The sequence below is a fragment of the Gracilinanus agilis genome, chromosome 1, assembly GCF_016433145.1.
Source record: "Gracilinanus agilis isolate LMUSP501 chromosome 1, AgileGrace, whole genome shotgun sequence".
Taxonomy (NCBI): Eukaryota; Metazoa; Chordata; class Mammalia; order Didelphimorphia; family Didelphidae; genus Gracilinanus; species Gracilinanus agilis.
Window position 1 is genome coordinate 719025114 of NC_058130.1, and position 25824 is coordinate 719050937.

General features: G+C 42.6%; 1 protein-coding gene across 2 annotated transcripts; it reads left to right on the plus strand.

Annotated features, from left to right (window-relative positions):
- Window positions 1-230: 230 nt before the first annotated feature.
- CACTIN (cactin, spliceosome C complex subunit) lies at window positions 231-24981 on the plus strand. 2 transcript variants are annotated; one of them, XM_044671323.1, is made up of 10 exons: window positions 231-556; window positions 6695-7184; window positions 12026-12121; window positions 12274-12419; window positions 13456-13618; window positions 14936-15050; window positions 20644-20836; window positions 22272-22394; window positions 23098-23387; window positions 24239-24981. In XM_044671323.1, the coding sequence occupies exons 1-10, from the start codon at window positions 345-347 to the stop codon at window positions 24727-24729; spliced, it is 2319 nt and encodes a 772-aa protein (XP_044527258.1). In that variant the 5' UTR covers window positions 231-344; the 3' UTR covers window positions 24730-24981. The 2 variants fall into 2 exon arrangements, with proteins under 2 accessions (XP_044527258.1, XP_044527264.1); XM_044671329.1 differs by having other exon boundaries at window positions 231-532; window positions 6692-7184.
- The last annotated feature ends 843 nt before the right edge of the window (window positions 24982-25824 follow it).

Consider the following 25824-nt stretch of genomic DNA (forward strand, 5'->3'; position numbering starts at 1 on the left):
CGCGAAGTCATCATCCCACAGGACTCTTCGCTGGGCCTCCGACGTAAAGGGAGCAAGAAGCTTGGGCTGTCCGAGAGATTGCCTGAGGGAAGTAAACCACAGAGAAGGTGACCTGGGGCCCCACTTTTACTAGGAAAAAGCAAAAACCCATTGGAAGTAGAAGGAAGGGGAAATTGCCCTCTTTTGGGGCCATATTCGGTTATTATTACGATTGTTATTTTCTATAGTAAAGTGGCTCTGTTCGGGTTAGACCCACCGAGCGCCGCGCAAGAAGAAGGCCCTCAGCTCGGGGGGCCTTCTCCTCTGAGGCGCGCGAGGCTAGAGGTTGTATCCGGGTTTGGCGGATGGGTCGGACCCGGGAGTCGCGTTCGCGGTCTTATTCCCGCTCACGCTCGCGCTCCCCGAGCTCCAGAAGCCGGCGGCGACGGCGAAGCAGGAGCCGCAGCCGGAGCCGCAGCCGCAGCCGAGATGGACGGCGGCGACGCGAGAACAGCGAGGGACGGAAGAGGCGGCGACGGCGGAGCCGGAGCCGTGAACGGGAACGGAGAGTTCAGGGGTGAGGAGGCCCCTTAGGGCCGGGTCTATCGTGGTCTGCCCTCTGCGGGAGGGTATGGGCGTGAGTGGTAAGATATTCTCTTGGTGGGTGGGTGGCTGAAGGGTTGTTTACGGCGTTGTCCGCTTGGGGAGGGTGTGTCTATGTTTTTCTAGTATGCTCCGCCTGTCTTAGGGGTGGGTGTCGGCCTTCGTCAGTTCTGTGGGTATAGTTGGTTCTCTTGAGGGTGGATGTGGGTGGATGGGTCGTGGTCTTCCCTTAGCGAGTGTGTAGTTGTGGGTGTAGCATGGTCTACCCTTAGAGGGAGGGGGAGGACGTGCTCTGCGCTTAGCTTGAGTTACCTGCTTGTATGAGCGTGTGCATCCTACTTTCTTACTTCTTAGTCAGCTTCGCAGGGCAGTCGTCCTCCTCCTACTTAGGCAGTGTATTGGTTAGAGTACTAAACTGGAGCCAGGAAAAACCGGGGTCACATCCATCCTTAGACACTATTTACGTAAACCTAGATATGTCATTTCACTCTAGTCTGTGCCTCTATTTCCTTAACTGTAAAGTGGGGATAATATCACCTACTCCCATTGTCGTTAAGATCAAATGAAATAGTATCTATAAGTTGCTCTGCAAACCTTAAAGCTCTGTATGAATGCTGGCAGCTATTATTACTAGCTTGTATAGGGCTTTAAGGTTTGCAGTGAACACTTTTGCAGATACTAGCTCAATTTACTCCTTTACAGGTGTCCTCCAAGTCTCTATCCCAACCCCTCCATTCTCTTGGGGATCTCATCAGCTCTCCTGGGTTCACACAATCTCAGAGTTCGGCGGCCAACCACTGTAACCTGAACCTGAATATGAATTCCTTTCAACGACAACCAGACAAGTGATCATCCAGCTTCTGCTTGAAAACTTTCAATGAAGTGAAATTTGTCACCTCCAAAGGCAGCCAATAATTTTTGGAGGACAGCTTAGAGCATTAAAAAGTTGATGGAAATGGGGCGACTAGGTGGCTTAATGGATTAAGAGCGAGGCCTAGATATGAGAAGTCCTGGGTTCAAATTTGTCCTCAGATACTTCCTAGCTGTGTGATCCTGTGCAAGTCACTTAGCTTCCATTGCCTAGCCCTTATTATTTTTCTGCCTTAGAACCAATTCACAGTATTGATTCTAAGACAGAAGGTAAGGGTTTAAAAAAAAAGTTTGCCCCTTTGCACTTTGTACCTATTGTTTCTGCCCCCCACAGGGCAATAGAAATATAATCCGTCCTCCACATAACAGCCTCTCAACTATTTGAACATAACTGTTATTCCCTCTTCCTCCATCATCACCACATGTATGCCACTTCTCTCATGTTTGAATGAGAGCTCAAAGAACCCCATCTGAACAAGTATTTTTGGAGGCAGGAACATGACAATGGAAAGAGCACTGGCTCAGAGTCAAAGGAATTGAGTTCAAATTTCTCTTTCCAAACTTTCTGTGTGACCTTTGGCCAGCTGCTTGATCTTGTTGAGCCTCCTTTTTCTAACCTGTAAAATTAAAAAGTTTGACCAGATAACATTTAGTCAAAAAAACTGAAATCCCTATGATCCCAGATCTATATAGCCAACCCTGTTCTCTACTCTGAATTTAATTCTTGAATTCTCAGGTGTCAGCTAGACATTCCATAGGTGTCAGACTTATTGTGCTCAAATTTGAACTCATTTTTTGTCTCAAATCCACAACTTTCCCTAACTAACCTGTTCCTGTTTCTTTAAGTGAGCACCACTTCATCCTAGTTTACAACCTTGGAATTGTTACTGCAAAATCTTATTAGTTCCATCTCCACAACATGTCTTATATCTGTCCTACTCTCTCCATATACACAGATAGCACCATAATTCAAGCTTTTATCACTCTAGTGCAATAGCTTTCTAATTGATCTTACTTCCAGTTTCTTAACCCTCTCTCATCTTCCAAGTAGCTGTCAAAAAAAAAAATATATATATATACATATATATATATATATATATATTTTTTTTTTTTAAACAGAAACACTTTACCAACCAACCTAGGAGAGATTTCGGGGAAAGAATTGTTTGGTTTTGTTTGGTTTTGTTTTGCTTTGCTTTTTTAAAACCCCTTACCTTCTCTTCTGTCTTAGACACAATACTGTGTATTGGTTCCACGGCAGAAGAGCGATGAGGTCTAGCCAATTGGAATGAAGTGACTTGCCTAGGGCCACATAGCTAGGAGATGTCTGGGATCCAAGTTGAACCTGGCCTGGCTGTCTGTCCACTGTACTACCCAGCTGCCCCATGGAAGAATGATGAGAATATTTTTATAGTAATCACTTTGTAACAAGCAAGTAATCTCCCCTCTTTGGATATTGGAAAGGACTAGTGAATTCCAACTCCTATTTCAACAAAATTTCAGCACACACCAGACAAGCAGATCATCATCTAGCCTTTCTTTAAAGATCTTCAGTGAAGGGGGTTAGGGGGTGGAGAATCAGGAGCAATGAGAAATCCACTTCCTCTCCAGAGAGCTAATTCCATATATGGATAGCTCTGATCATTAGAAAGTTTTTCCTGACATCAGGGTAACATTTTTGTCTTTGTAGTTTCTTCCCCCCCCCCCCACTTTTTTTTCCCCTAGTTCTGCCCCCTGGAGCCAAACAAAATAAATCTAACCTCTCTTAAACATGTTGAATTTTTCAAGTTTTGGAAGAGAGCTATGCTGACACTCCCAAGTGTCCTCTCCTTTCGGCTAACCATCCCTTCTTCCTTCAAATGATTCTTAAGTGGCCTGATTTTAGGGCCTTTCTCCATCCTGGTTGCCTTCCAGTGTTCTTCCTAAGATATGATGCCCATGACTGAATACAGCACTCCAAATAACTTCTCAGAGTAGCCATTTCACACTGTTGAAATATTAAATTTCCAGTCTACTAAGACCTCAAATAAATAATTATCTAATATTTCTTCACCATCACTTATGAAGACAATTTTTTTAACCCACATCTAAGTTTGCATTTTCCTTATTAAATTTAAACTTGTTAGATTCAACTCAAAATTCTATATTAATCAGAATCTTTTTGGATTCTAACTTGTCATCCAAGGTTACCCACTCTTCCTAACTTTGTCATTTTTATATTTGATAAGCGTATCCCCTATACCTATGTTGGCGAAGGCATGGCATGTTTGCTGGAGGGGCCTGCTCTGTTCCCCCTCTCCACTGGACCTGAGGACATTTTTTTGCATGCCTCACCTCTCTGCCCAACAGCCCAATTCTAGTACTTCCTCCCTTCACTCTCTGGGGTAATTGGTGGGGGAGGGGGCTCACAGGCGGCTTGAAGGTGCAGTTTGGGCACTTGATCTCTAAAAGGTTCTCCAATGCTGCCCTATACCTTTATCCAAGTCATTGATAAATTGCACAGGGCAGAGCCCAGGTCCCTGAGTAATTCAGTTACAGACTTCCCAAGTTGACATCACACTGTCATGCATTCAGTTCCAAATCCCTCTAATTGTGTTTCTGTCTAGCTTACATCTCTATCTTGGCCTCAAGAATTACATCAGATAGTTTGTCAAATATTTTTCTAAAATGTGCAAACCAACATTCTCCTGAACTACCACTGTGATATCTCTGTCATAATGAGTCCATTTTGTTTATTTGATTTAGAATATTTTTCCATGGTTACATGATTCATATTCTTTCCCTCTCATCCTCCCTCCCCCTACCATAGCCAAAGAGCAATTCAACTGGGTTTTACATGTGTCATTGATCAAGACCTATTTCCATATTATTAATATTTGCACTAGGGTGATTGTTTTAGAGTCTACATTCCCAATCATATTCCCACTGAACTATGTGATCAAGGAAATGTTTTCTGTGTTTTTACTCCCACAGTTCTTTCTCTGGATGTGGATAACATTCTTTCTCATAAGTCCCATAATGAAGCTATTTAGAATCTTGAAGCTCTTTAAAATCACCATTTCCAGGGGCAGCTGTGTAGCTCAGTGGATTGAGAGCCAGACCTAGAAATGGGAGGTCCTAGGTTCAAATCTGGCCTCAGACACTTCACAGCTGTGTGACCCTGGGCAAGTCACTTGACCCCCATTGCCTACCCTTACCACTCTTCTGCCTTGGAGCAGTATTGACTCCAAGACAGAAGGTAAGGGCTTTAAAAAAAGTTGCCATTTCCTTTTCTAGATGTTCCCCAATTGTCCCTTTAATAGTACATTCTAAAATTTTGACAAGCCTTAAAGGCAGGCTCACTGGCCAGAAGTCTGCAGACCATTCTCTTCCCTTTTGTGAAAATCAGGAATGCATCTACCCTTCTTTCCTTCCATATGTTTTTCACTCTCCAGGCTCTTTCTCTCAGACCCTTACTACTTATGTCTGCCAGTCTTTCAGTGCCCTTGTGATATAGTTTACATAGGTTGGCAACTTGATCAAGAACACCTGGTTCTCTTGAATCAAATACTGTTAGCCATTTTAGTCCTTCTGAATGGAGAAAAGAAGTAAAATAAAAGTTGAGCAATTAACTGCATACAATATTATTAATTGGAATCATCTTACTCTTTGATTATCCTCTTTTCCCCATTATGACTTTAAAAACTTTATTATTTTGTTGATGTCTTTTGTCTTTCTAGCAGTCATTTCCCATTATCTCCTTTGAACCTTTTCTTGTGATAGAAAATTAAGTAAAAACAGCTAATACAAAAACCTTGTCTGACAGCATATATGTTGTTCTGCTCTTGGAATGTCTTCCCTGTCTGCTATAAAGGAGACATTAAGAGATTGACTTATTGTCTTACAGGTAGCATCAGAGAGGCAATATTTAGATCCAGCTCTTTGAACTCCAAAACCAGCGCTCTTACCATTGTACCATTGCCTCTACCTTTTTTAAGGGTGAAGTTGTCATTAAGACAAGTTTTTTTTTAAATTAGCCACCCTGCTTTGGGCAGAGTTCTAACAGACATCTAAGTAATCCGCTTCTATATCATGATTCTCTGCCAGGCTTGTGATCTTTTTACCCAAACTTATTTATATTTCCTTTCTGTCCAGGTGATATGTAATATATGCAATGACAGTATCTCTTCTGTTTTGCCTGTACAAAATTTCCCAAATAGTCTCTGCCATTCTTCCTCTAGTTTCTATATTTCTTCATAAGAGTTTATCTTCTTAATATCTAGTGCTGCTGTACCCCCACTATTACTAATCCTTTTCTTTTTTAATAAGGTATATGCATTGGGAACTCTATTCTAGGTATGAGTCTCATTCCACCAAATTTCAATAATACCTGGAAGTTCAAATTTGACTCCTTGCATTGAGAATCTCTATTTTGCTATTATTTTGTGCATTGGCCTATAAAAACCCAAGACCATGAATTTTATTACCGGCCCTTTTCTTAGATTTCTTCTCCTGTAAATGTCTGAGTATTTTTATTGCTATTCCTTTACCTGCATTGTAACTGTTGCTTAGTGGCTATACTGGTAATAAGAGTAATAACTGACATTTATAGGTTCACAAAGCACTTTACATACACATAATCTCATTTCACAGCAACCTTCTTGAAGTAGGTGCTGTTATTACCCTTCTTTTACAGGTGAGAAACCTGTCAAATGAATTGCCCAAAGTCCCATGGCTAGAAAATGTCTGAGTGGAATTAGGTCTTTCTGAGGCCAGATTTTGAGCTGTCTCTACCAAGACCCCACTAGTAGCATACATTATCTGTTTTTTCTCTCCCCCATACCTTTTCAGCGTAAAGCTGTTTTGATTATATTTTCATAACTGAAGAAACAGTCACTCTTTTATTTAAAAAATAAATATTTTAAACTTTTTTTTTTATATTGAGTTCTGAATTCTCCCTCAATTTCCTCCTCCATCCATTAAGAAGATAAGCAGTATATACATTCACTCTTGTAAGGTATATTCTATCTCTTCCAGGAACCTGTTGTTCCTGTACTTTGAACTATAAAATAATAGCTTTTGACTGGATAATCTTTAATTCTACTCATATTCTCTCTGACACTGTTTGATTTATGGTTCTTGTGGGAAGTCTCTTCCCTGCCTGCCATCTTCATGTAACAGAATCTGCAAGCCAAACTTGTAAAAAGTCAGTAAAACCTTTGGGAATCTTTTGTAGTGACAGATATTTTGATTTATTCCACAGATCTGATTCTGAAGAAGATCGACATAGGAGGAAATCAAAGAAATATCAGAGTTCTGAAAGGGACCAGAGAAGCCCAAGAAAGTCACGGCCTCGATCTCGGGAACCTTCCCAGTCAGATTCTGGGAGTGAGCCAAGGAGGGATCACAGGAGCAGACGCAGGAGGAGACATCATGAGAGCAGATCATCTACTTCTTCAGTGTCTTCTCCATCACCTTCACCGCCCCACTCTCAGAGCCCTCAAGAGGCCCTAGACAAGAAATTGAGTCTCCAGGAGCGACGTAGGCTAAAGGAGGAGAAAAAGCAACAAGAAGAGTTAATGAAAGCCTTTGAGACACCTGAGGAGAAACGGGCCCGGAGACTGGCAAAGAAGGAGGCCAAAGAACGAAAGAAGAGAGAAAAGATGGGCTGGGGTGAAGAGTATATGGGCTACACCAACACTGACAACCCCTTTGGAGACAATAATCTCTTGGGAACATTCATATGGAACAAGGTAAGGGACTGTCTGCAACCTTCATGAGATATATAACAGTGCTATTGGATAGCAACTTATAGCATCTTCACAGGGAGCTGAGACAAGAGATTATTACATTTAATACCTGTTTTAATCAACAAATTGTGATTCTGAATGGGTAGCTGGTTAGTCAATAAGCATATATTAGATGCTTACTCTAGGCCAGGTATTTTAGTAACCCCTGGGGATACAAATACAAAAATTAAACAATCCTTGCCTTCCAGGAGTTTACATTTTATTAGAAATGTTTTCTCTAAGGCCGCATTACCAGTCAATGATAGAAGGCAGAATGTGGCCCAGACTTCTAAACTCCTAGTCCACGGTTCTTCCTGTTATACTCTGCTGGCTCACTTCTGGTCTTTTGACTCCTCCATTTATCTAATCCATTTGGTCAATCACTCAACCTTTTATAGTCTTCCTTCACAATATCTTTTGCATCTTTTGCTTTTCTTTTTTTTTCTTTCTTTTTTTTCCCCAATTCATAGAATCCCAAAGTCAGAGGGGATCTCAGATCATCTAGTCTAACTTCCCTGAAATATGAATTGTCTCTCGTATAGCCATCAACAAATAGAATCCAATAGAAATCTAGCCTCTACTTAATCAATTTCCAATAATGATTTTCTCACTATTTCTACCTCCTAAGGCAGCCTACTCTTTTTTTTAATACCTCTGATTGTTTATCTTCTCATATCAAGCTAAAATTTTCTTATAATATCTAATTAGTCCTGGTTTTGGCAAGCAAAATTATCCTAATAATCTCTACAGTTTCCCTTAAGATACTTTATTGAATGAACACTTATTAAGTATTTATTATCTGCTAACCATTGGGGATTGCTGATTTGTTTTTTAGTCATGTTCAACTTTGTGACTTCTATTAGGAGTTTTCTTGGCAAATAAAAGGAGTGGTTTGCCATTTCCTTGTCCAACTCATTTTACAGGTGAGAAAACAGAGGCAAACAGGATTAAATAATTTGCTTAGTTCCACACACCTAGAAAGAGCTGAGGTTGGATTTGAATTCAGGTCTTCCTGGCTCCAGACCCAGTGCTGTATTCGCTGTACCACCTAGATGCCCCCAGGCACTGGGGATATAAATATTAAAATCGAGAAACACCCTTCACCTCCAGGAACTCGCATCTTTGTAGGAAAAAAACAACACATGTAGGGGAATAATGGCCAAGAATGGAAGCTCTGGTTTAAGGAATCACAGGGACAGAGGGATAGACTGGGGAAATGGTGAGTTTGCGGGGACAGGCAGATGGTGAGGTGCCTGAATGGGCAACCAGATGGCATAGGAAGGTGGAACCAAGTCTGGTTTCTAGGGTCAGCCAGCAGGTGTATTAGGCTAGCTCTCATGTACTTGGTCACCAATTAGCTAGGTTCACCTCACAACAGGAACTCCAGTAGTTAGAGAATTTGCTTCCCAGGTGATTTGAAGGTAGCTCTCATATTCTTCCTAAGTCTTCCCCTCAGGTTAAATATCCCCAGTTACTTCTAAAGATTTGACTGAAATCCTTTATTTGATTGAAAATCTTCCCCAACCCATCTTAGTTCTAATGCTTTTCCTCTGTTAATTTCTTTCTGTGTATCCTGTATATAGCTTTCTTTGTATATAGTTGTTTGCATGTTGTCTCCTTCCAATAGACGGTAAGCTCCTTGAGAGAGAGTAAGATTAAAAATTAATATCCAAATGCTTCAAGTATTATAATTTTATAAGATTTATTAATAATAACTTGAAGAAAAAATAAAATGATAGCCTCAGCAAAGAGAGAGTTGCGTGGACCGCCAAAAGCAAGAAGTGAGAGCCAGGTTATATACAAAAAACGTGAGGACGCAATGTGGGGAACATAATTTGAGGAATTCTGGGAAGAGAAAAAGAATTCTGGGGAATATAGTCCAGGGACCAAAACTCCATTTACACAAGAGCAGGCCTTTTGCCTCTTTTTGTTTCTCCAATATGATATCTGACATGTAGAAGGTGCTCAATAAATATTGCTTGGTTAATTATAAATCTTTAAAGGGCCTAGTTTCAAGTCCTTTCACTGTCCTTATCACCCTAAGCTGATAAGCTTAGCTTATTAGTATGAATCCTAAAGTGCTATATAAATGAGTTGCTATATCCAATACCACCATCCTAATCTTCATCTGCTCAAGCCTGAAATAGTATGATTGTGTTATTATTTATCTTTTTTCCCTTATTTTTGAGAAGTGTGAAGTAATTTTGTATTGTATTATTTCTTTTATTCTATTATAAAAATATTCTATTACAATATCCCTATTGTAATAGAATAAAGTCAAATTTTAAAGGGAGCATAAGGTAGTTCTTAGATTGTCTAGTTTTTCTCTTGAACCAGGTTTCCTCCAAATTTCTGCCTCCCTCAAATAGTCTCACTCTTGCTTCCAATTTGCCTTTTCTTGCTCACTGTGAGCTTAGAAACCCACAGCATTTTTATTCTATCTTGATTTGAGGATAAATTCCCAGTACGTAAAGTTTATGTTTTGTGCTTCTCGTGTCCCCCATTTGTTACCATAGTTACCGTATTTATATTTATATATATATATAACATAGTTATATTCTCTTTATCTGTGTATATGCTGTATCACCTCAAGTAGAATGGAAGTTCCTTGAAGGCATGGACATTGTTGCTTTATTTTTTTTTTAACTTTTACTTTCTGTCTTAGTAACAACTCTAAAATAGAAGGACAAGTGATAGACAAATGAGTCACACATCTAGGAAGCGCCTGAGACCAGTTTTGAACCGTGGTTCTCCCAACTCCAGGCCTAGCACTCTTATCCACTGTGGTACCTAGTTGCCCTAACTATATTGCTTTTTATCTGTGTGTTCCCAGTGTTTAGCATAAGACATTATACCCAGTAGGCATTTAATAAAAATTCAGTTGATGTTCTAATAGCTCTTTCCTGTTACTCTCTCCTACCCCTGGAAAGCCTTCCCTAAAACACATAAATATAGTTAAGCAAACCAAATCTATACATTGATCATATCTTTAAAAAAAAAAAAGCCTCATCTCCTCTATATGGTTCACCACCTCTCTACCAAAACATGAGTGGGAAGGAGGTTTTTCCCCTTTAATCTTATAAAGTAATGATCAGTCACTGTATTCATTGATTATTGAAAACCTTTATTATTGTTTCTTCTGTGCTGTTTTATTCTTCTGTCCTGCCTATTTCAGTCAGCATCAGTTTATGAAATCTCCCTCAATGTCTCCTCTTAAGAAAGATTTTCTTTATCTTGGGAGGAGAGGTGGGGAACCAACAGCCTGAAGTCTTACAGCTTTTAAAACCTTCAATAATCGAGACCTGAGATACAGAGAACTCCTCTCCTAAAATTTGCCCATCATCACGGTGACTACCTGATGGTTGTTCTCAGATTTTCTCTTACTCTCTTTGAAAGCAGAACTGCCTTCTACAGTTCCATGAAACTTCAGCCAACTTTGCACATTTTCTTTTGTGATGACTTGAACCATCTTGACACTCATTTTTTATCCCTTCTGAAGTCATCCCCAGAGGCCGGCCTCAGGTCCTAGATTCAGCCCCAGTGAACACTCAGACAATAGTAACATTACTTTTTTTTTTTGCTAAGCTCATCAAAGAATATGGGAACATTGACAATTCATAGTGAAAGTTGGGTTCAGTGTCAGTCAGATATGATTCTGGACTTCTTAACCTCACAGAGCCTCTTTCTAGAGCCCAGTAGCCCATGTGACAAGTGATAGTCATGCTAGGTCAGAAGGAACTCCTCCCCAACCCCTCCCCCTCATTTCTTTTATTTCACTCCAATCTGTAACTTGCTCTGGATACCATTTTTGCACCAGGGTTCATAATTATGAAAACGGGGAACAAGCACCCTGTAAAGTGCTTAAATGTCTTAGGGATTTCACTCCCTTGTGTTTTCTACTTTGCTAAATTCCAGCTGCTCTACAAACCTAATATTTTTGGTCTTAAAGTGGGGGCTTGGGAAGCTGTCCTTTTTTTACACCTGGGGCTTAGTGGGAAAGCCTACCCAATGTCTTCCATTCTATCCTACTTTCAAATGTCTCATCTTTCTAATTAGGTGTTAAAATAGACTTACCCTCATTTTTGTCTATTTAGAAGTTGAATAACATGCTATTTACATGTGGCATAAGGTGTCCTTTGTCCAAGTCAAGTTCTAGGATGAAAATGGTATCACTAATGATACTGATCCAAATTGAACACAAAAGATTCTCCTTTGACTTAGGAAGGCTTCATGAAAGAACATTCTTTTAGGAAATCAGTACAATGGAGTATAGAGTTTCTTAACCTTGTGTTCGCAGGCCCCTAAGGTCCGTGGATAGATTTCAGAGGGTCCGCGAACTTGGAAGGGAAAAATTGTTACATCATTACATCTTTATTTCCATATAATTGATTTCCTTTGTAATCTTATTTGTTTTATTTTGTGCATTAAAAACACTATTTTGTTCCATGGTTCCATGACCAGAAAAAGTTAACCCCTGGTATAATGGAAGGAACACTAGATTTAGTCTAAATTCCTAAAATCTGCTTGGGTACTTACTGTCATGAGATCTTGAATAAGTCCCTTCCCTTCCCTGGGCTTATTTTTCCTCTTTTATAATATATAGGGGCTGCACTAGTTGTTCTCTAAAGGTTACTTCTAACTGAATGTTATGATCCTGTGACCAGCAGAATGTAGTAGAAAGCTAAGGAGATATAAAATCCCTCCCTTCTTATACTATACTGCCCTCTGGTGATCTGTACTAGTCATATAGGTCCTTTGCAGAAGCTGAACGAGAACTCAGCTGGTCGTGTGTTTGTCTTTGCCAGGCACTAGAGAAGAAGGGGATCAGCCACCTAGAAGAGAAAGAGTTAAAGGAGAGAAACAAGAGAATCCAGGAAGACAACCGACTAGAATTGCAGAAGGTAGGAGTTCACCCAAGCTCCCCTCTCAGGATCAGGTATGGTCTTTGACTCTCAGGCCTCCCCAACTTGGAGATTTCCTTGCAAGAATAGCTCATTTTATCCCCTCAATTCCATCTTCCCACCGTCGAGACAGTTCTTTCTTCTCTTCCCAGGTGAAGCAGCTGCGCTTAGAGCGAGAGAGGGAGAAAGCTATGCGGGAACAAGAGCTAGAGATGCTGCAAAGGGAGAAGGAGGCAGAACACTTCAAAACATGGGAGGAGCAGGAAGACAACTTCCACCTTCAGCAAGCCAAACTTCGGTGTGTCTGAGTCAGCTTGTGACAGCCAAGGGTAACAGAACCAAGGTGGGAGGAAAAAATGCCTGATGGGTTCTATGGAAGAGGCTAGAATACAGCCCCTATCACTGGGCAGGTTATATCTTTGAGTGCTGCTCTTCATCTTCCCTGGAGTTGCCAAGTCAAAAATAAAACATTACTGAGTAAGAGAGAGTGGAGGGATTTTGTTTTCACCAAAATGAGAATAAAGGATATCCAAGTATCCCATGGCCAACTTGGAAGTACTAGGAGTAAGGACAGAGGGGCCACCATCAAACTAAACAGGAATGCAAGCCTAATAGGGATTAAAGGAAACCTCAAGTAGAACAATTTGAGGGCTCAGCTAGATATGCATTGTGGTTGTCCAAAATCATAGAGCTGAGGGACGCTTGTTTTTCAGCCTGTTTGGAAAAAGGCCCAAAGAACCAAAAGGCAGCTGAATCTTTGGGTGCTTCTCTTCCTTATCCTTTCTCATACTATCTTTGCATTGGGGAGAAGTACTTCTTCCAAGGTTGTATTATCATTTATTAGATAATCAAGTTCTCGTTAAGATTATACCTGGGGACAGGAAAGGAAGCCTAATACTATCCTCTCCATGAATTTTAGCCTCAAGCTCTGACCAGCCTGTGTTTTAGTCTCTGCCCACAGTTTACCTTTAGTCTGCAGCCCATGATCACACACTAACCTTAGCAGACCATACATATAGCTCAACATTACCACCGTGCTTTAAGGTTAACAAGTACTTGCTCACAATGGCCTCCTGAAAGAGCTGGGACAGTGATCACTGCATTTTGTAGATGTGAGATTTGCAGCACCACAAGGCTGACCAGCTTGCCTCTGACCTTCCATCTAGGAGAGGTCAGCACTGGGCTTTCTTTGGTCACCCAGCCACTTCTCTTTCCCCATTCATATTTCCATCTCACAGGCTCACAGTGACCATACATGTGCTCTGAGAACCCAGACTACACCCAGTCACCACTCTGACCACTGAAAAACTAACTCCCTCTCTGGCCATTTGCAGTTCTAAAATCCGCATAAGGGATGGACGGGCCAAGCCAATCGACCTCTTGGCCAAGTACATCAGTGCAGAGGATGATGACCTGGCTGTGGAGATGCATGAGCCCTACACCTTCCTCAATGGTCTCACAGTGTCAGACATGGAAGACCTTCTGGAGGACATACAGGTATTCACCCTCCCTGTCAAGCTGGACCCCTCCTCCTGTTTTCCTTACTAACCAGTCCAATATTTGGCAAAACAAGATGTCTAGCACGTGTAAAACCCAGTGGAACTGGGGGCAGCTGGGTAGCTCAGTGGATTGAGAGCCAGACCTAGAGATGGGAGGTCCTAGGTTCAAATCTGACCTGGGCAAATCACTTGACCCCCATTGCCTACCCTTACTACTCTTCTGCCTTGGAGCCAATACACAGTATTGACTCCAAGATGGAAGACAAGGTTTTAATTAAAAACAAACAAAAAACAGTGGAACTGCTCCTTGGCTATGGGAGGGAGGTGGGAGGAGGGAAAGGAAAGAACATAAATCATGTAACCATGGGAAAATATTCTAAATCAATTAATTAAATAAAAGTTTTCAAATTTAAAAAATTAAAAACAAAAAACAAGGTGTCTAGGAGCACCTAGGTAGACCCTTCCATGCTATGTGACCCTGAGCAAGTTACTTAACCCCAACCGCCTAGCCTTTGCCTCTCTTCTTAGAATTGATACTTAAATAGAAGATATGGGTTTAAAAAAAAAATCAAGATATGTGGCTGATGAAAAGTCCCTAATTTACCCAGCTTCACTTCACCCTGCTGCTGTCTCTGCTCCGCATCCATATGCAGTGCTCTTCTGCCTCTACTCTCTTACTCACACTATTCCTAGATCTCGAATGCCTCACTTACCCTCCCTCTCTTTCTTCTAGTCTCTGCTTCTTCAAATCCTATTTATTTACCCTTCAGATTCTGCCTCCCCAAATAGAACTCCTCTTTCAAAAATGGTCTTTCTTCTTCCTTTCCATCTCTTCTATTCTCTTCTGCATTAGAGTTTAATTTTAATACATTTTTGAGTCATAGCCTATTTGCTGGATTTGCTCCATCAAAACCAAGACACATACTAGTCATGTAGCTCCTGCCTACACTATACTACATATATATTTTGAGCCCTCTGTAAGTGGTTGATTTGTGCATGCGCTATTTCAAGACAGAAGACATGGGGTCAAGTCCTGACGCTGCTCATCTGAAAGGTTTTGCCAAGTTACTTCATATCTCTTTGGCCCTGATTTCCTTATCTGTAAGCTGAGGAGGAGCAAACTGGATCATCTCTGAGGCTCATTCAGCCTTTCTAAAACTTCCCCATCTCAAGACCAAGTGAATAGCCACTTCTTTTAGGAAGATTTTTCCTAACAGCCTGCTTCCTTTCACTCTCCCAAGATCAGACAGAGTAAGCCCCTCCTCAGTGTTGTTTGGTAGTTCCTCACAAGTTTTCTCTGCTCTTGCAATTTTAGGTATACATGGAGTTAGAACAGGGCAAGAATGTAGATTTCTGGAGAGACATGACCATCATTACAGAGGATGAGATCTCCAAACTCCGCAAGCTTGAGGCGTCTGGAAAGGGGCCAGGTAACTGTTGGGCCCACAAACCTAAAGGCACTGACCAGTCATTTAGTTTGGGGGGCAGAGGTGAGAAGGGTGGGGGTGAAACAAGGATGCAGTAGGAAGGGCTTGGGACAGGAAGGCTGGTGACCTGCGTTTTAATCCCAGCTGCCAGGTGTGATGTGGTCTTGGGAAAACCCCTTCTTCTGTATGGACTGTGAGCTCCAGTATAAAAAAGGGTTACACTGTGTTATCTTTAAAAGTTCTTTCCAGCTCCTGACATTTTTAAGCTGAAAAATAGCATTGAAATGGCACTAGTCTGCATTGGTGCAGTATCGCTTTTAGTCACTAGAGGGAGCCATTAGGACAGGTTTTTGTCCTGAACTCACTTCATCATAGAGGCTTTCATTTATTTGGTTCATTCAGTCAGCATTTATTAAACACCTGTTTTATTTATATATATATATGTTTTTTAAATATTTAAATTAATTTAATTTTTTTGAGGTTTTTTTATTTTTTAGAAAAGTTTTCCATGGTTATATGATTCATGTTCTTTCTCTCCCCCTCAAACCCACCCCCCCACCCCCAGCAACGTGGATTTCCACTGGGTTTTACATGTGTTATTGATCAGGATTTATTTCCATATAACTGATATTTGCATTAGGGTGATCGCTTAGAGTCTATATCCCCAATCATATCCCCATCAACCCATGTGATCAAGCAGTTGTTTTTCTTCTGTGTTTCTACTCCCACAGTTCTTTCTCTGGATGTGGATAGCATTCTTTCTCATAAGTCCCTCAGAATTGTCCTGGATCATTACATTGCTGCTAGTAGAGAAGTCCATTACATTTGATTTTACCACAGTGTATCAGTCTGTGTGTACAATGTTCTCCTGGTTCTGCTCCTTTCACTCTGCCTCAATTCCTGGAAGTCATTCCAATTCACATGGAATTCCTCCAGTTCTTTATTCCTTTGAGCACAATAGTATTCCATCACCAACAGATACCACAATTTGTTCAGCCATTCCCCAATTGAAGGACATATCCTCGTTTTCCAGTTTTTTGCCACTACAAAGAGAAGCACCTGTTATATGAAAGGCATTGTGCTAAGCCCTGGGGATACAAAAAAAAAAAAAAAAAAAGCAAAAGACAGTTCCTGGGGGCATCTGGGTAGCTCAGTGGATTGAGAGTCAGGCCTAGAGACGGGAGGTCCTAGGTTCAAATCCGGCCTCAGACACTTGCCAGCTGTGTGACCCTGGGCAAGTCACTTGACCCCCATTGCCTACCCTTACCACTCTTACACCTATAAGTCAATACACAGAAGCAGAAGTTAAGGGTTTAAAATAAAAAAATAAACAAATAAATAAATAAAGACAGTCCCTGCCCGCAAGGAATTTATAATCTAAACCCGTGAAGGCGAAACTGTAGCACAGCAGCTTTTTGAGAGCAGGACATGTTCTTTTAAAGGTCTAGTCTTCTTTTTACAGATGAGGACAATGGGTCCAAGAGAGGCCAAGTGGCCTGATCAAGATAGAATTAATTATGGACAGCTATAGACAGCCTAGTGGCTAGAGAGCCAGGCCTAGAGACTAGAAGTCCTGGGTTCAAGTATAACCTCAAACACTTTCTAGTTGTGTAATCCTGGGCAAATCACTTAACCCCCATTGCCCAGCCCTTACTATTCTTCTGCTTCGGAATAGATATTTATTATTGATTCTAAGACACAAGGTAAGGGTTTTAAAAAAAGAAGAAAAGATTAATTAACAGAAGAGCTTGTACTAGAACTTAAGTCTTTTACCTTCTAGTTCAGTGAGCAATGAGTTTGGAGACTTGGGGACCTGTGTTCTAATTCTGCCTCTGCCACATATTACCTATGGGGCCTTGGGTAAGTTGCTTAGCCCTGTGGGGCCTCAGTTTCCTCATCTGTACAAAGAATGGGTTGAACTAGTTGAGCTTTAAGATACCTTCCAGCTTTAAACTTTAATCCCTCAGAATGTGCTGCAGCATATAGCCTTAGCTGATGTATCTTGACTACCTACTGAGTGCAAATAATAATAATAATGTGTCCAAATGAATGTTACAGATGAGCCCATAAGAGGTTGAAATTGAGCACTATGCACAGGGGAAGGGTCAAGAAAGACTTCTTGGAAGAGGTGGTTAATCAGTGAGCTCCTACTATGTGCCAGGTATATTAGCTTCTAGGGATTCAGAGACAAAAAAGAAAGTCTCTACCCTTAAGGATACATTCTGTCAGGGGAAACAACTTTTACATATATAAATAAAGAAATTCAAAATATGTACAATCAATCACCCAGTCAATAAACACTTATTAAGCACCTACTTTGTGGAGAGACAGGCATTGTACTAAGTGCACAAAAGATAGTCCTTGCTTCCTGAGAAGCTCACAGGGAAATAAGTTATTTGCAGGCTAAAATCAGAGCTAATCAACAGTAGGAAGGCACTAGAACTAAGGAGGATCAGGAAGAGCTTCTTACAAAAGGTGGAATATTAGTTAGGACTTAAAGGGAGCCAAGAGGCAGAGATGAGGGAGAGACATGGGGCACAGCCAGTGAACTTGCTGGGAGTTAAGATGGAGTATCTTCTGTAGGGAAGAGCAAGAAGACCAGTGTCCCAGAGTAGATGGTAGGGAGAAAGGGTAAACTGGAAATATCTGAAGGGGCCAGATTTTGGAGATTTTGAATGCCAAACAAAAGATTTTAAATTTGATCCTGGAGGTGATAGAGAGCCACTGAGGTTTATTGAGTATAGAAGTGACATGGTCAGAACCTGTGCTTTAGGGAAATCACTTTGGCAGCTACATGGAAACTGGATAGAGTGGGGAAAGACTTGTGGCAGGAAGACCAACTAGGAGGCTTTTGCACTAACCTAGACATGAGGTTAGACCTTGCACTATGGTGGTGTCAGTGTCAGGGGAGAGAGGGGAACAAAAGAGAGCACAAAATTAAGAATCAACAGACTCTGGCAATAGATTGGATGTGGGAAGTGAGTGAGGAGTCTAGGATAATTCCTAGATTGGGGGCCTGAGTGACTGGGAGAATAGTGCTACTCTCAGCAGGAATAGGGAAATTCAGAAGAGGGAATGTTTTGCTGGGGAGAGATGAGTTTGGTTTTGGACATGGTGAGTTTAAGATGTCTAAGGAACATCCAACTTGAGATGTTCAATAATAACAACTAGAATTTCTATAATGCTTAAAATATTCTATCCTCACAACAACCCTAGGAAATAGATGATGTTATCTCCATTTTATGACTGAAAACTGAGACTGACAGATGTTAAGGGATTTGCCCAGAGTCACACAGGTAGGAAGTGTCTGAGGCTGGATTTGAACTCAGATCTTTCTGACTCCAGACCCAACACTCTGTTCACTACACCATCTAGATGCCTCTTGGAGATAAAAGACTGGAGGTTGCCAGAGAAGTTGGGGTCATATAAGTAGATTTGAGATTCTTTGGCACAGAGATGATAATTGGATACTTGGGAGCTCGTGAGATCACCAAATGAAACAGTATAGAGAGAGAAAAGGGAAGAGATTCCAGAGCAAAAAACTGTGAGACATCCACAGAAAGCAGTCATGGCCTAGTCGAAGATCCCGCAAAGCAGACTCAGAAGGGGCAGTCAGAGAGGTAGAAGGATAGGTTGGTATCACAACCCAGGTGGAAGAGACTATCAAGGAGATGAGGGTGATTGACAGAATCTGTAGAAGGATCAGGAACAATGAGGATTGAGAAAAGGCCAATAGATTCAGCAGGTAAGAGATTGTTAGTAAATTTGGAGAGAGCATTTTTGGTTGAATAAAGAGGTCAAGGGGCAAAGAGGTGGTTCGGTGGGTAGAGCACTAGGCCTGGAGTCACGAGGACCTGGGTTCAAATATGGCCTCAGACACTTTCTAGCTATATGACCTTGGGAAAGTCACTTAACCCTGACTACCTAGCCCTTGCCCTTCTGTCTTAAACTAAGACAAAAAGTAAGGGTTAAAAAAATGATGAGGTCAAGATGGGAAAAGAATAAGAGTGACCCAGTGCTGGAGTCAAAGGTTGGGAAGTCATCGTAACGGGAAAGAATAGTTTGGAATTAAGGAAAAGAAGAGAATGTAGGTCTGTGCAGGGCTGTTGGCCTGAGAAAAAAATGAAGTGGTTATAAGCTTAGAGGTCACAGTGAACTTGGAGAAGAAAGTTTGGGGTTTCAAGGCAAAGGAGGGGTGGGGTTGTGACAACAGCTTGTGATCAGATAAGGGAATTTCAGAATTCATAAGCATGGAAGCAGAACATTTGTGGGTGGTGGCACTATCCAGAGTATGACTCTATGTAGCTGAGATATGATGGGGGAGTGGTTAATGCAGGGCCGTTTTGGAGGAGGCACGAGCAGCTGATGAATCAGACGAGTCCCTCCCAGAGAAGGTGGAGCTGGAAGTGAGCATTGAATGAGCCTGGGGATTCTAAGAGAGATGAGGAAGGAGCCATAGAAGGCACGAGGGGACAGCTTATGCAAAGACACAGTGCCAAAAGATGGAATGTCACGTGTGAGAAACCACAAACTAGGCATGTTAGCTGGATCACAGACTGTACAAAAGGCAATAATATTTTGTAATCCACTTGGAAATGATGACTGGAACCAGTTGTATAGAAGAGGTTGCATTTTATCTTGGAGCCAATAAAGAACAAATAGAGTTTATCTGGAAATTGACATGGTCAGACCTCTGCTTTCCAAATAGGTAACTGTGAGGACAGACCAATTAGAGGTTATACAACAACCCAGGTTATGGGTGATAAGGTCCTGAACCAGGGCAATGTTCATATGTTAGAGAGAGCCTCAAAGACACTTGGAAATTGATTGAATCTAGGGCGTCAGAGAGAGTAAGGAAACAAAGATGACTCTTAGGTTACCAGAAAAATGGTGATGCCCTTGAAAGAAACAGGAAAGTTAGGAAGGGAAGGTAGAGAAAATGAGAGCGGATTAAGATAATGAGTCATTTCAGACGTTTGAATCTTCGGTTTCTATGTAATATTCAGTTGAAAAGTCCAATAAGCCACTGGCACTGTGAGACTGAAACTCAAAAGAACCCTGGGGCTGAGTAGAGAGAACTGGAAGCCATTTGAGTAAAGAGTAGTTTAGACCATGAGGGATCATGAAATCACTAACAAACGGCGTAGAAAGAGGTTCCAAGATGGCAAAGAAGACTGAAAGGGAGGGGTCTCCTAGGCCAGAGAAGAGAGCAATGTCACCAAAACATAGCAAGAAAGAATCTTCATGAGGAAAGGATGGCCAGCAGTACCATGCTGGAGCGAAGGCAAGCACAGAGAAATTTGAGAAAAGCCTGTTGTATTTGTCCACAGAAATAGATAAAATCTGTGAACTAGTTAGAGGACTCAGGGATTTTGTGGGGGACAAATTTTAGGCCTTAAGAAAAACAAAGAAGGTAGAGCTTTCCATGTTTGTTGGACTGAGGAAACTAGCATGGTTAGAGGAGGACTGCATGTTAGGGAGCAAGAGGAATATCGTATACATGAAGAGAATAATCCCCTGGTACTAAAAGTACCATAATTATATAAGCAGCAAAGCCCCAGGTTACTGATAGGTTTCTCTCCTATTCTCCCCACAGGAGAGCGTCGAGAAGGGGTAAATGCCTCTGTTAGTTCTGATGTACAGTCAGTATTCAAAGGAAAGACCTACAATCAGCTCCAAGTGATCTTCCAGGGCATCGAGGGCAAGATCCGGGCAGGGGGGCCCAACCTGGATATTGGGTACTGGGAGAGCCTATTGCAGCAACTCAAGGCACACATGGCCAGAGCCAGGTGAGGGGATGGATGAGGTGGATTGAGGGAGGGCCAGAATACAGGGCAGGGTACTAAGGACAGCATGGTAAATTCTTCTGTGACTGGGGAAAGTCTTGAAAAATCTATATACCTTGCTTCTCCCTGCATCAGTCAAATGGAGATAGCATCTCCTAGCTTCCTCCAAGGACGACCATGAAGATTAATGCCAACCTTGCATGAAAATGCTTTTGAAATCTTTTGAAAAACATTCTGGAACTACAGGGATATGATCTAATGTCTCCATCTGGCTTAACCCAAACCACCAGTCAGGAAGTAGATTTAGAGGTAATCTGTTTTAACCCCTTTATTTTACAGATGAAGATTCTGAGGCCCTGGAAGAAGTTATTTGCCCAAGTTTAAATAGGGTAGAAAGTAGCTGAACCAGGATTCAAGCTAAAGTCCTGAGACTGGTGCCAGTGAGTGCCCTTTCCACTCTACCAGGCTACCTCACTGTCCTGAGGCCCTCCACCACTGGTGCTGTCATCCCAGGTTTCCAGCCTCTATCTCAAAGTTCTCTCCCAGATACTTGATGTTCCAACCAAATTGAACTCCAGACACAGCCTTTGCTGCCCCACTGCTACTACCCACCACCTAGCACTTTGCTATTCACTATACCTAGAATGTCTTCTTTGCTTATTGATTTCCTGCCTGTCCTGAAAAGCTCACACAGTATCCTCTGTGGGCATCTTGCACCTGAATGTGAGTATCCACATTCATTTACTTGAAGACCTCCAGGGAAAAGAAACCCATTGCCTCCTGAAGCAGCCTGGCCCTCCTTCTTTTAGCTCTAATTGCCAGGAATATTTTTCTGCATCGTGCTGAAGTCTCTGCAATTTCTACCCATTGCTTCTAATTCTGGCCTCTGAAGCCAAATAAAATGAGTCTGATCCCTCTTCCACATGATAACCTTTAAATACTTGAAGAGAGCAATCGTGTCCATTTGTCCATGTCTAACATGAATAATGAAGATATCTGCCACCTTCCCAGGATACAGTGGAAGTACCTGCCAAAGTCCTCTGGTCCTTTTCCTCAGACATGTCCTCTGTACCTTTCTAATGACTGACCTATAACATGATACTACACATATCTATGTTTGTGTCTTAACCCCCACTAGGGACTATGCTTGTTGAAACTACACCTTCCCCCAGGATCCAGCACAGGTCTCTTCTGCACAGTAGTTGCTGAATTGACTCTCTACATACGAGGAGTCTACAGAAGGGGGTTCCTCTTCCATGCTGATTATATGCTGACAACGGCCTTCTTGACCTTCTGGTTTGCTTTTTACCCCTTCATAGGTCCCAGAGTGTTTTTGATTCCCAGCTGAGGATGTTTCTCAGGACATCATTTGAATGGAAGAAGAATCCATCATAGCTCATGCTGAAGAATAATCTTCTGTCCTGCTCCTTTGTTTCAGGCTCCGTGAGCGTCACCAGGATGTACTCCGGCAGAAATTGTACAAGTTGAAACAGGAGCAAGGTGTTGAGAGCGAGCCCCTATTCCCCATCCTCAAGAAAGAGCCATCATCTCCCAGTGACAGGTACAGGTTCCCTGAGACACCAGGGTTTGGCTTCTCCAGGAGGAGGTAGGATACTTATTGCTCCTTATTCTTCCTTTCTTCTGCTCAATCAACCAATCCCCCATTAGTTGGGCTTCAAGGAAGGATTCCAGGATGGTCAGAAGGTCATCTCTGAGTTATTTGGATTCTTACATTGGTTTTTCATTTCCACTCTGCCCCATGCCTGACTCCAAACTGATGTCATGGTCTTAAGCCATCAACATCTAAGGCCCTCTACTTTGGAATCCCAAAAGGGATAAAGTTCTTCACCACATCCTAAGATCACCCTATCTAATATCTGGAAGAGAGTCCAAGCCTTAAGGCCTCTGGGCTCCTCCAGATTCTTCCCACAGGAAGTAACTGTGGGAGATTTGTTTTCCTAAGAGGAATACTGGTCCAGGAAGAGAACTAGACTCCAGAGGTCAGAGAAACCCATCAGTCCTGGACCACTAAGGAAAGATAGGATAGTTCCACCCTTTGAATGGGCCAACAAGGAGAGTGACTAGTTTCCCCAAAACTACTCTTTATAGTCTCCACTAGAGCCTGAGGCCTGGATAGAAGGTACCGTGGAGCAATCTCCCAGATGTCTGTATGAGGGGAGGACTTGCTTCTAAGAAGTTCCCTGCAGGACAGAGAGTGAAAGCTCAGAAGCTCATCTAACTCTCTCCTCCTGGCTTCTCTCTAGATCAGAGCCTGAAGATCAAGGTGAGGCCCAACCGGGACCTTCCACATCAGGTGCCACAGAGGAGCAGGAAGCGGAAGGAGAGGCCAGAGCTGAAGGGGAAGCTGAGGGCGAGGGGGAAGCCGTGCTCATGGAGGAAGACTTGATCCAGCAGAGCTTAGATGACTATGATGCTGGCAAGTACAGCCCCAGGTTGCTCACTTCCCATGAGCTGCCCTTTGATGCCCATGTGGTAGAGTCAGAAGAGGACCTTCAGCGCCTGTTGCTCTCTCGACAACAGCTACAGGTCACAGGTACGTGAGTTATACTGTCACAAGCAGCTGCTTGTGCCCCATTTTACAGAAGAAGAAATGATCATTAGCTAATGAGTGGCAGAGTTTAGAACCCATAGTTTTTCTCCTAGTCCAGACTTCTATCTCCTATACAACGTCTCTCCTCAAAGTGTCCCCCTGGCTTTGTGAATGCTAACTCCATTGGGAACTTCTTCCAGCACATGCCAAATTTCATTCCCTGACACCCCTGTGAATTTGGTGGAATCCTCTGCTTTTCCTCTCTTCCTCTCTCCTCTGTTCTATCAGTTGTTTTAGGTGGTTTCTTATTCAGTGTGGTTTTCGTGTTCTCTGGGTAGCTAGGCCTGAAGTCAGGAAGACTCACCTTCCTGAGTTCAAATCTGGCTTCACACTTCTTACCTGTGTGACCCTGGTCAAGTCACTTAACCCAGTTGACCTTAGTTTCTTCATCTGTAAAATGAGCTGGAGAAGGAAGTGGCAAACCACTCCAGTCTCCTTGCCAAGAAAACCCCAAATGGAGTGACAGAGTTGGACACAACTGAACAATAACTGGGGTTCCGTGCCAGCTGACAGTGTATAATAGTGAGATTGGAACATCAGCATATATGTGCTCTACTAGTTGGGAACAAATTAGGGTTTTATGAAAAATTGCAGAGGTTTGGGAGGTTTGCCGATAAGCCAGAGACATGCGTCCTGCCAAAAGGAAGGGGTACACATAGTTAGGGGTATCCTGGTAATTAGGAGAGAGTTGTGGGGGCGGAGACAAAGCCACGTTTCCTCTTTCCCAGTTTAAAGCATTTGTGCAGGCTTTGAGCAAGCCTTGTAACCTGCTGCCTTCCCTCTGTTGGCCATAGGAGATGCCAGTGAAAGCGCAGAAGATATCTTCTTCCGCCGGGCCAAGGAGGGCATGGGGGCAGACGAGGCCCAGTTCAGTGTGGAAATGCCTCTCACAGGCAAGGCCTATCTGTGGGCAGACAAATACCGGCCCCGCAAGCCTCGATTCTTCAACCGTGTCCACACAGGCTTTGAGTGGAACAAGTACAACCAGACCCACTATGACTTTGACAACCCCCCGCCAAAGATTGTGCAAGGCTACAAGTTTAATATCTTTTACCCAGACCTGATTGACAAGCGCTCCACCCCGGAGTACTTCCTGGAGGCATGCCAGGACAACAAGGACTTTGCCATCCTGCGCTTCCATGCCGGGCCTCCCTACGAGGACATCGCCTTCAAGATTGTCAACCGGGAGTGGGAGTATTCGCACCGCCACGGCTTCCGCTGTCAGTTTGCCAACGGCATCTTCCAGCTTTGGTTCCACTTTAAGCGGTATCGCTACCGGCGGTAGGGGAGTGACGGGGAGGCTGGAAGAGCCGCTCCTGTGCCCGTTCTGGTCTCTGAAGGCGGCCGCATGCACGGACGTCCTCCCCTGGCGTGGCCTCAGTTGCTGTTCTCGGGGCTCGTTTTGTTCCTAGGGTGGGCTGTGAGGATCTGTACTCTGCCCCATGTTTTTTCCTTTTTGAAATCCTCTGTACCTTGGCCTCATATCACTTTTTCTTTAAGACTATTTTCAGCTTAATAAAAGTAATTTTGGAGTAAAGGTTCCCCACACTCCGTGCCCCGCAGCACCCATTTACCACACATAGCCCCCTTTGGGCCTGCAGCAGACGCGTTGCTAGTCACCCCTCTGCCGCTAGGTGGTGGCAGCTTCCTTTCTCATGGCCACATGGGATCTGTCAGCACCATTTTAGTGAAGGCGGCCTTCGCTGGCCCTCTGTACTGTGGGAGCTACTGCTTTACAGAGGAAAAAGGGACACGTAAAATGTCAGAGCAGGAAGACCTTCTAAAACACAATGCCGTTGCTAGAAGAAATCTTAGGCTAGAGCATGCCCGTGCGGGAAGGACCTTGGAGACGATTCAACTGGGTCCACAGATCCCAACAGGGTTTTTCAGGGGGTTCCATGAACTTGGATGGGATGGGAGGAAATAGCACATCTCTAGTTACATCTCTGCAGTGTCTAACTAAGACTAGTACCTCTAACTGAAATGAAGTATTTCTTCACTTATTTAAAAACACTGTTCTAAGAGTGGTCCATAGAGAGTTTGGCACAAAATTTTACAGATGGGGAAACTGAGGAGGCCCAAATCAAGTTAGTGTTAGAACAAGGACTAGAACCAAGTTTGCCAATTCCAGGCCCTTGTCCTTTCCTCTGCACCAAATTTCCTCTATTTTCCATAGTCTTTATGATCTAGTTAAGGAATAGAAAAATAAAAAAGAATAAAAGATGTTTTTTTCATTAATTTTATGAAGCACAGCCTCGGGCTGGATTTGAACTAAACCTTGAAGGATGAGTAGAATAAAGTAAGAAATGCCATTTGAAGCCAACCCTACATTGCCTCAAGCACAGGATTCTGTACATAAGTAAAGGCATTAAGGATGCAT